This window comes from Panthera tigris, chromosome A3 (assembly GCF_018350195.1).
Source record: "Panthera tigris isolate Pti1 chromosome A3, P.tigris_Pti1_mat1.1, whole genome shotgun sequence".
Taxonomy (NCBI): domain Eukaryota; kingdom Metazoa; phylum Chordata; class Mammalia; order Carnivora; family Felidae; genus Panthera; species Panthera tigris.
The window spans coordinates 26,899,607-26,910,486 of NC_056662.1; the positions used below are offsets into that span (position 1 = coordinate 26,899,607).

The window sequence follows — 10,880 nt, forward strand, 5'->3', positions numbered from 1 at the left end:
CCCAACTCTTGTGGGTTGAGTCACGTCTCCTCTGAATTCGTTATGTTGAAGCCTTAACTTCAGAATGTGAGGGTATTTGGAGATAGGAATTTTAAAGAGGTAACGAAGTTAAAATGAGGTCATTAGGAAAGGCCTTAACCCAATCTGACGGGCGTGTCTGTAAGCAGAGGAAATCTGGACATACAAAGAGACACCAGGGACGTGCATGCAGAAAGGAAAGAACATGTGAGGACGTAGCAGGAAGGTGGCTTTGCAAGCCAAAGAGAGACGCAACAGGAGAGACCAATCCTGCCAACATCTTGGACTTGGAGCCTCCGGAACTGTGAGAAAATACAGTTTTCTGTTGTTTAAGCCACTCAGTCCGTGGTATTTTGTCACGGCAGCCTGTGATGTTGTGATCTATACTAAGAAATCCACCTATTTGGCTCCTGGCACAGAGCTTCTGAAACCCTTGGAATTTCCTGAAGTGGTGAGAGCCACAAAGGTGTCTCTTTGTTATGTCAATGATGTGATTTTTTTTTTTTTTTTGGACCCCATCTTGGGACGGGTTGCCCAGAGAACAAACCACATGATTAGAGGGTTGGACTTTCAGTTCCCACACACCCCACCCCCAACCCCATCCCACTCCTGGGGAGGGAGAGGGGGCCCCCCTGGAGGTTGAATCGATCCCCAATGGCCAATGATTTCGTCGATCATGGCTATGTAATGAAGCCTCCATAAACCCCCAAAAGGACAGGGTTCGGAGAGCTGCTGGGCTGGTGAGCACGTGGAGATGTGATGACAGCAATGCCCGGACAGGACATGGCAGCTCCATGCCTTTCCCCATGCTGTCTTCCATCTGGCTCTTCCTGAGTTATGTCCTTTTATAAGAAACTGGTAATCCAGTAAGTGGGTTTCCCGAGTTCCGTGAGGTGTGCTGGTAAATTAATCAAACTCAAGGAGGGGGTCGTGGGATCCTCTGACTTATAGCCAGTCCGTCAAAAGTGCAGATAACAACCTGGACTTGGCCTTGGGGGGGGGGGGGGTCTTAAAGTAGGGGGCGGGGCAGTCTCGCAGGACCGAACCCTTAACCTGTGGAAGCTGACGCTATTTCCAAGTACACGGTGTCCGAATTGAGTTGAATTTTCATACACCCACCTGGCGTCCAGGGAATTGTTTAGTGGGTCCAGGAACCTAAAAGACGCCCCAGAAAACCAAAGTACTAACCCGCAGTCCGGAACTAAACCTGGCTGATCCCGGCAGAGCCTCAGCCAACCCACAAGCCCATGAAAGTAGAAATAAATGCTCAACGTTGTGAGTCACCAAGTTTTGGGGGTTGTCGCACAGCATTACTGCAGGCGAAAAAACTGACGAGTTTAACATCTGATTTGTTTGCCTTGGCCGAGGGGCTGGGTCAGAACAATGGGGTCAAAATGTACTGCTGACCATTTCTGTAGCTAATACCCCAGGAGCCTCCAGCTGGCTGTGTCCATATCAGTCCTGCCCAGCTGGCTGGGGGATCTGGAGGGCAGGGCTCCTGTCGGCTCCGTCTCTGGGTCCCTAGCATCTCTCATGCTAAGGCAGTGGCTAATACAATGGGTCTCATACCACACAGAGCTCAGGACCAGGCAGTTGCCTTTCAGATAAAAACCAAATCGATGTGCAAGACTCCCCATACTCTGGCCCCAACACACTCTCCCAGCTCCATCTTTCCCTGCTTTCCCCCACATGTGTCTCTTCGGTAGGGGCAGCAGGGCCTACAAAGCCCTGTGTGAGTCTCCTACTCCCCCACCCGTCCTAGTCCAGATCTTCCTTCTCTTCTGTGTGATAGCCCAACGGGCTTCCTTTATTTCCTCTATCATGCCGTGGTCCTCACTACCACAGGGCCTTTGCACATGCTTTTCTCTGCCCAGAATGCTGTTCTACCACCCCTGTTACCTAGTTATGAGTCACCTTCCATATCTCAAGTCTGAGGACACTTCCTCAGGGAAGCCGTCTCCGACTTCTCTAGATGAGTGCAGTTTCCGTCTGTTGGTCAGTTCAACCAGGTACCGCCTCTTCTTAGCATTCATTTGCACTATAACTTATTAAAGTGGCCGTCTGGCTAATGTCTGTCTCCCCATTGCAGCATGTCAGATTCATAAGGACCCGGAATTCCTGACACTTGAATGAGGTCTCATCTGCTCTGTACCCCCCTGGTACACAGTGGATGCAAATAACCATTTGGTGATTGAATAAATATTGTTGTCCTGACTGCCCTGTTAAATGCCTCCAGTGGCATCGAGGGTGTCCATGGAGATGTGCTGTTCGGGTCTCTCTCTGAGAGAACCTGCTGTAAGGTGGGTGGTATGATCACTTCCTGCCACTGCTCTTTCAGAAGTGCTGCAGTGCTCGCCCGCTGAGGCTACTGTCCCCCAGGGCTGCTCCCTGCTGAGGACGGAGCACAGGGGTGTTATTAGGGAGGAGTCCCTTTCGGCCAACACAGGACTCCCCTAATGGAGATTTTTTGCTCTGGGGCTCCCCACTGGCCTGGCGGAGACTTTCACAAAGATGCTGCGCGGCTATCGACCTCTCGCTTCTCGGCTCCAAATTCACCCTCCAGTACCTGCTCTGCCATAACGATCTGGACTCGGCATTTCCTCCTTTACAGTGAGACGCTAAGCTTTTTGCCAGGAGAGGGTGCTGGAGGGGACGTTTCGGGAGGAAAGGCTTCTCTTTCTGGTTCTGGGATGTGTGTGTGTGTGTGTGTGTGTGTGTGCACGTGCACAGCCGTGTGATTAGTCAGCAGTGTGTGAGGATGCCCGGCGATGATCTGCCACAGCCATGAGCTCAGTGTTCACAGTCTCTCAGCACCTTGCAGCCCTCGGGCCTGAGGACCATCTTCTTGCAACGCTCCTAATGCAGATACCACACGCTCCAAGCCTCACATCTGCAAAGGTGCCCCAATCCCACCTGCCCACCGGCCTCGACTCGCTCGGGCCTCTGAGGGTTGCTTTTTGCCTGCCTGCTGACTACGGACCAGCTCTGGTCCGGGTGACCCAGCAAAGTTCCTTGCGCTGCCCTGGGCTTCAACCACACCTGCTCCAATGAGGTCTAAACCCCAGCTTGGGGAAGGCACTCCACTTCTAAGTTCAACCCTCCCTGGGTGCTCTCCGTAGGATAGCGGTCACTGCTCTCTTTATGTCTTTGTAGAGTCGCTTGCTTGCTTATGCTGACGACTTCCTATTAAACAGCGCCATTTTGGGGCACCTGGGTGGCGCAGTCGGTTAAGCGTTCGACTTCAGCCAGGTCACGATCTCACGGTCCGTGAGTTCGAGCCCCGCGTCGGGCTCTGGGCTGATGGCTCGGAGCCTGGAGCCTGTTTCCGATTCTGTGTCTCCCTCTCTCTCTGTCCCTCCCCCGTTCATGCTCTGTCTCTCTCTGTCCCAAAAATAAAATAAAACGTTGAAAAAAAAAAAAGAAAAAAAAAAAATAAACAGCGCCATTTACGTTCCCGTGTGGTTTCCGACTCAGATGGAGACAGCACAGTCGAGTCTGAGGCCCTCCCTCCCCTGCCCTCCTTCCTCCCTCCCCTCCTCCCACAGAGCTCAGACCTGCACCACCGCGCCGCTGTCTGAGGGTTCTCGACACCTGCTCCCGCTCCCTCTCTTCTCTATCCTTCACAGACATCAGCCCCTTAACTCTCCACATTTAATTCCTTCTTGGCATTTGCTTCTCGGAGGTCTTCACGCTTAGAATAAAACCCCACGGGGGCGCCTGGCTGGCTTCCCCCAGGCAAGTCAGTAGAGCACATGACTTGATCTCAGGGTCGTGAGTTCAAGCCCCACGCTGGGCACGGAGAAATAAATAAATAAGTAAATAAGACTAAAACCCCGTGAGGCCCCGTATAATCCGCTCTCTGCCCCAAGCCCAACCCTGTTCCCCAGCACACACCTTCCTGCTATTCTCTAAGTCATTCCGCTATAGCCCCTGTGGCCTCTGTGAGGTCCCCCACACGGACCAGAATCCCACCTCGGAGTCTTTGCCCTTGCTCTTCTGTCTTTTTATTTTTTTTTTTTAAAGATTTTATTTTGGGGGCGTTTGGGCGGCTCAGTTGGTTAAGCGTCCAGCTTCGGCTCAGGTCACGATCTCACAGTTCGTGGGTTCGAGCCCCGTGTTGGGCTCTGTGCTGACAGCTCAGAGCCTGGAGCCTGCTTCGGATTCTGCGTCTCCCCCTCTCTGCCCCTCCCCCACTCTCTCTCTCTCTCTCTCTCTCTCTCTCTCTCTCAGAAATAAACAAACATTAAAAAAATTTTTTTCAAGATTTTAAGTGATCTCTACACCCAATGTGGGGCTCGAACTCATAACCCCGAGATCAAGAGTCGCACGCTCCACTGACTGAGCCAGTCAAGCGCCCTGCTTTTCTGCCTTTGATACAAGGTTTGTTCCTTCATGTCATTCAGACCTCTTCTCAGATGCCACCTCCTCTAAAAGGCCTCCACCTACCACCTCCAGTCTCCTTTTAACTCTGTCCCTTTACCCTACTTTGTTTCTTCATTTCTGCGTAACATACTGTATGTTATACTTACACATTCATTTTTGTGTCTCCCAATGCTGCCACTATGCGGCCAGAGACTTCGTCTTATGCACTGTTGGGCCCCCATGGCCTGGGTTAATACCTGGCACACAGTAGGTGCTCAATAAATATTTGTTAATTGACTGAATAAAGGAGTGTATTTGCCTTTGCTCAAGCCACTCCCTCCACCTGGAAAACCTTCCCTTCCCCTTCCTCCCTTTCCTAATGCCACATACCTGTTAAGACTCAGCCCTAGTCCCTACTCTTCCATGAAGCCCTCCCTGACTACCTGGGCTCTGGGCCCCCGGAGGTGGCTTATTCCTGTCCTTCCCTCACTACACTGCTTGATTTTAGATGTAATGAAGGGTTTGTGGCAAGTAAAGAGGTGGAGATTGAAGGCAGAAGAGAACAGGCCAGCTTTATTGGGATTAAGAGGAGGAAAGGGCCGTCCACAGGCTCTGGGCCAGGGTGGAGCTGCAGGGACAGCAGCCAGGATGCCATGTCACTTCTTCCACTCCTTCTTCTCATAGTCCCACCGGGAGGCCAGCCCTTGCACGGGGTTGCCCTTCATGTCCAGGATGCGCTGGAGCTGCTGGGCCTTCCACTCATCCGTCAGGGTGACGGGCTTCTTAGGGAACACTGCGGGGAAGGCACAGGTGGGGGGACAAAGGCATTTTAGATGCCTCGAGGTGTGCATCAGGGAAGGTCTGGGGGCAGAGCTCCCTACACAGCTCATACCTTACTTCCTGGTCCATTTGTCCCTGAGGCTGACCCGGCCTGCCTGAGTCACTGGTACTTTCTACCCCAGTGTGTGGTAAAGAAGGAAAATATCTTTATGGGCACCTCTTAGCCCCAAACACTGGGCTAGGATAAATTTTTTCCCAAAGGCTCTCTCATTTCATCCTCAAGCAAAGCGGGAATTCACATCACACTCTCGCAGAAGAAGAAAGAAGGTGAGGCCATCAGAGGTGAGGTCAGCTGGCACAGAGACTGCCAGCTCTTCCCCAACATCCCCTCCCTTCTTCCAGAGTAGTGCCTCTCCAACCTGAGTGGGCAGCAGAATCACTCTGGAGAGCTTGTTAAAACACAGATTGCTGGGCTCCACCCTCAAAGTGTCTGACTTGGTAGATCCAGACTGGGGCTGAGAATGTGCATTTCTAAAAGTTCCCAAGTGATGGTGTTGGTCCAGGGTCTCACACTCTGAGAATCACTCTTCAGTAGTAATAGACAGCTGGGCATGTGACGGCCTCGCTGAAAACTACACTTCCCAGCTTCCCTTGTGGCTAGACCCAGTCATGTGATCGCTTCTAGCCAACGGGTGGTGAGCAGAAGTGGCGTGCGCAACTTCTGGACCTTAAAGAGGTCTCTCTTCTCTCTTCTTGGGTGGAATGTAGGCGTTAATGGCTGGAGCTGGGGCAGCCACCTTATCAAGAAGAAAGCTTCACGTTAAGGATGGCAGAGCAGTATGACAGAAGGAGCCTGACACTGCAGTCTCGATACTCCCCCAGGCCTTTTTTGTGAGAGAGGAACAAAACCTGTATCTTGTTTAAGCTCTTGTATGTTGGTGACTCTTTGTTACAGAAAAATCCATGGCTAATAACAGCAATCAGTAACATTACCATTCATGATTATGTGCCAGACGCTGGCTTTGGCTCTCTCATTAAATCCTCACAAACCCTGTGATGTGGGCACTGTTATTTTCATTTTACGGGCAAGGGAATTGAGGTCCAGAGAGGCAGAGCCCCTACGTCCCAACCGAGGCAGCCGTGCTCTGCCCTTCACCCTACACCCCTTTGGGGGACTTTTCAAAACTCTTCAGACGAGTTGCCTTATAAGAGCGTGGCTGGTGGCTCTGACCACAAGGGCGCGGCCCCGGGCGGTAGCGAGGGGGGGGTTGTTGCCACTCACCATAGATCCGCTGCCACCAAATCATCAGAGCTGTGAATCCAAAAAAGAAGAAGACACAGCCCATCACTGTCTTCCACTCATTGGAGCGACGGTTCATCTCCGCGAAGGTCTCATGGAACTGGAGCCGGTACACTGGAGGCAGATGAGGGGTGAGGAGGTAGGGGTCTCGGGCGCATGGATTCCGAGGACCCTGGACCAAGTCTTGGCCTCAGGGATTCCCAGCCTCCCCGTCCCTGAAGCAGGTGTTGTCCATTCAGCAGATTCTTATTGAACATCGACCGTATGCAAAGCATGGCCAGAAGCAGGCTCCAAATAGGAGTCCTTCGGGGGCACCTCTGGTGGGCAGGACTCGGGATCGCACATCCCTCCTGTTTCCCGGGGTCAGGCCCCTGCTCTCCCACCCACCTGCCTCTCTGCTCCTTCCCCCCACACCACTCAGCGATGCCCACACTTTCCTGCTCCTACATCCCTCTCCATGCTACTCCCACTCCCAGGCAGCACCCTCGTCCTTATCATTCAAGGCCAGCCAGAATGTGCCCTCCTCTGAAAGGCCCGCCAGGATTCCATGTCTCTCTCCTTCCGGTCCTCACAACCCCCTGGACACATCTCGCCCTAGCCGCAAAATTCATATTACGGTTATCTGGGTTTGTGTCAGTTCCCCCACTGGCCTGAGAGCACCCTGAGGGCAGGAACCATCTGGGTGATTCACTCCTGTATCCCCAGCATCACCTCGCATCTGACTGTGCACAAATAGTTGAACGAATAAAAGAATAGATGAACAAAGGGATAAACTTCACCCCTCAGGTATGAGTTCAGGCGTTTAGGGGTTTCTGGCTGTCTTGAGTGGGGGCCCTTCTTTTCAAAGTCAACCCCCCCAGCCCGCTCTCTCCAGCCAGCCCCCCCCACTCCCCCTGATACCTACAGGCCACCTTCTCGTCATGGGTCAGCTGGGTCCAGCTGCCCTTCTCTTTCTCCTTCAGGGCCCGCTGCTCAGCGTTGAGCTCTGTGCAGAAGGGCTCATCGGGCATGGGGTAGGAGCGCTGGGCATGGTAGTTAGTGTAGGGGGGCATCTTCTCCTTGCTGTGGGCTGCAGGTACAACAGAAGAGCCACATTCAGGCTGCACCTGGGACATCCCAGCTCTAACCATAATATTAAAAAAGAGGGCTGCACCGGGGCGTCTGGGTGGCTCAGTTGGTTAAGCATCCCACTTCGGCTCAGGTCATGGTCTCATGGCTCGCCAGTTCGAGCCCCGCATCGGGCTTCCCGCGGTCGCCACTGAGCCCGCTTCCGCTCCTCTGTTTCCACCCCAGCCCCCTCTCTGCCCCTCCCCTGCTTGCTCTCCCTCTCTCTCAAAAATAAATAAACATTAAAAAAAAAAAAAAGAGGGCTGCATTTATTGAGCACTTACTGTGTGCCAGGAGCCACTCTAAGGCCTTCAGGTGAATTGACTCATTTACTCCGCGTCACTCTGAGCCAGGCGAGACTGTTATCTGTCTACTTTACAGACAGAGAAACTGAACAGCTAAGTGACTTGCTGTAACTCACAGAGCGAAAAGGAGCAAGGCAGCCCCTCTGGGTTCAAACCTTGTGCTCTCTGGGAAGAGGTGAGGTGAGGAGGGCATGGCAGGCAAAGGCAACGGTGGGACGAAGGCTGAGGGAGAGGAGCCTGACGTGGTGGATGTACACCTGCTCTGCAAACTGTAAAGCGCCAGCCGCGTGCCTTTGACCACCGGTCAAGGGCACGGCTTTGCAGTCAGCGGCGTTTGAACTCCAATTCCACCCACCCCGGCTCCAGCGAGCCCCTTGACCTCACTGTGCTTCAGTGTCCTCATCTGGAAAGCGGGGACAGTAAGCTCCCGCCGCACGCTGTCGTGGGCAGCCTCAAGATAATATACTTGAAAGGGTTAGCGCCGCGCCTAGCAGCGGACGCTCGGTCAATTCCACTGCTAGAGGGCCGTTTTACAACTGGCTTCCTTCCTAGAAGCTTCCCCTGGTGGCTAAGCATCAAGGGCTCCGTGTGGGTGTCCAGGGTGTCCAGAGCAAGGCTGGGCACCAAGAGGGTCTCCATCAAGCTTCTGTTTATTGTCACCAGAGGTGCCCACATGGAGGGCATTGGTACCACCTTGCCAGGACAGTGCTGGAACTGCTTTGGGCTCTTTTAACACCTAGGCCTCCGGGCCTCAGTTTGTTCATCTGAAAAATGGAGATAACAGCCCAGCATCCACCTCACACGGTTGCTATGAAGACTGAGTGTTTTAGTCTGTGTGAAATGTTGATCACAGCTTGGGGCACATAGTAAGGGCTCAGTGAACGTTATCCGTTATTCTCCGGAGGGTCAAGAAGGCCCTTCTGCTATGTGGCTGAAGTCTCTCCTGCTTTAGGCCTCTTTTTTTCTGAATAGGGTCTGGAAAGGAGGTCCAAGGTCCCATCAGCACACTCCACCTCAGGACACAAAGGCCCTAGGAGCCCAAGGTGTGGGGGTCAGGCCCCGAGGAAGCTTGGGGTGGAAGGGGACCCTGTCAAATGTGAGCTCCAGATCCTGGAGGCATGTGGCCCAGGCCCAAGGGGTGGGATTGTGGAAAACAGTCTAGGGCAGGCCCAGGGCAGCTGACAAGCAGGAGCCCACCCTTAGCCTTGGAGTTGGACAGGGGTGGGGTGTGCGGGTCTTACCAGCGCTTCCCGGGCTGTGTATCTGCCGCATCCTGGGTCCTCCTTTCCTTAGCACCAAGCTCCAGACAGCTCTGAAGAACATCTGTGTGTGTGTGTGTGTGTGTGTGTGTGTGTGTGAGTCCTGCCCCACATTGCCCTCTGCCCCTGCCCTCAGGGCCCAGATACAGAAACCCTTTTTCACAGGTGGTGGTGGGGCCCGTCTGTGGATTTCAAGGTCACCCTCATGCCCCTGACCCTTCCACTTTTGTCTGCGATCCTGGTGGGGGGAGATGGGGGTCCTAGACATTTGGAACCCCACTCGGGAGACCTCAGTGAACCATCTGAGAAGTGGGAGGAGGCCTAACTCCCAGAGGCAGGGTCCCAGCGGTTTGGCGCTGTGGGCCAGGGTTCTGGTCCCAGCTCCAGCTCAGCCAGGCCAAGTTGGGAAACCTCCCTGGGCTGTTTGCTCTCCCTCCCTGAGGAAACTGGGTGGGAGTCCAGGTAGGGAGGGAGCAGGGCCTGGGGCTACCTCTCTTCCTCACAGGGCCATCTGCCAAGGTCTCTGCACAGAAGGTCTGGCCCCCACCCCTTCCTCCCTAATTGGCTGCCTACGTGCTCACAAAGCCTGCTCTGCGGTGGATCTGGTGGGGGAAGGGGACAGGCTGAGCCCAAGCCCCCACCCCCCAGGGAAGTCTCAGAGTCTGGCTCCCATGGGGGTGGGGAGGGGCTTTAGAGGAGGGCAAGGACCAAAGTGGGTCAGAGGGAGAAGAGGAGCACACGTTTTGGGGAGAGGAAGGGGGTATCTCACTTCTGGACAGAAAAAGCACACTCCCCTCCCCCGCTTCCCGCATCTGGGGAGAGAGAGGGGCACCCAACAGAGAGAAGGAGGGGGTGTACCATGTGTGGTGAGAGGGGGCCCCCACATCTGGGAAGGAAGGGCTCCTGTCTGTAAGTGGGGAGCCCCACATTTGAAGAGAGGGAAGGAGTCATCTACATTTGGGGAAAGAGATGGCGCCCCACATTCGGAGAGAGGGTAATTCCCAAGGAGTCCTCAACTCTCAGCTGCCAGGATCCGCCCCCCCCCCCAACCATCCCCCGCTCCTGACCCTACTCGATGGCAGGGACCACACGGATCCTCACCGGTGGCGAAAGCAGGGGTCCAAGCGGCCGCATCCCTCACCCGCCAGCCTTGGGCAGCCAGGCTCTCCCACCCACTCACTCACCTCCCTGCTCAGCGCAGCGAGCTAGGTCAGCCCAACAAGTAACGGAGAATGGGCGGCAGAGGGACCAGAGCGCGGGCGCCCGCCCCCAGGCCCGCCCTACAGCCTTTCCCAAGGCCAACCCCTGCGTGGGAACGTCCTGCCTCAGCGGGGCGTGGGAGCGCCCAGCCCGCGTCCCTGGAGACACCCGGGCCCCCCAGCCCGGGGAGGGGGGCCGCGGAGTGAGTCCCCGCCTCAATTTCCCCGCCCGCGGGGGTCCTGCCTCTGGAGACCCACAGCTGACAGCGCCCAGGACCCAGCTGGCGGGGTGTCCTGGGCCGGCCCAGCCCTCTGAGTCTGGTAGTCCCAGGAGCTGAATCACCCTCCCTCCGCACCTTTGCTCATTGCCGGTTCTTTGCACTTGGAATGCTCTCTTAGTGACTTTGCCGAGACCCAGTCTTGCCAACTTTCCAGCCCAGGCTCAATGCTTCCTGCTCCAGCAAGCCCACAAACATCTAGAATCTGGGAGCTGGTCTGTGGTGTACCTACCACCCTGCTCCCATGCCGCCAGATACCCTGTGGGGGTGAA

The 10,880-nt window shown here is 54.9% G+C and overlaps 1 protein-coding gene across 4 annotated transcripts; it reads right to left on the reverse strand.

Annotated features, from left to right (window-relative positions):
- Positions 1 to 4,926: 4,926 nt before the first annotated feature.
- LOC102949741 lies at positions 4,927 to 10,406 on the reverse strand. Of its 4 annotated transcripts, none has more exons than XM_042980688.1 (5): positions 10,316 to 10,406; positions 9,114 to 9,195; positions 7,365 to 7,529; positions 6,443 to 6,574; positions 4,927 to 5,173 (listed from the first exon to the last, which is right to left on the reverse strand). In XM_042980688.1, exons 2-5 carry the CDS (start codon positions 9,193 to 9,195, stop codon positions 5,037 to 5,039), a joined length of 516 nt encoding a protein of 171 aa, XP_042836622.1. In that variant the 5' UTR covers positions 10,316 to 10,406; the 3' UTR covers positions 4,927 to 5,036. The 4 variants fall into 4 exon arrangements, with proteins under 4 accessions (XP_042836622.1, XP_042836621.1, XP_015392139.1 ...); XM_042980687.1 differs by lacking the exon at positions 10,316 to 10,406 and adding an exon at positions 10,233 to 10,315; XM_015536653.2 differs by lacking the exon at positions 10,316 to 10,406 and adding an exon at positions 7,852 to 7,940 and having other exon boundaries at positions 9,114 to 9,180.
- Positions 10,407 to 10,880: the final 474 nt, after the last annotated feature.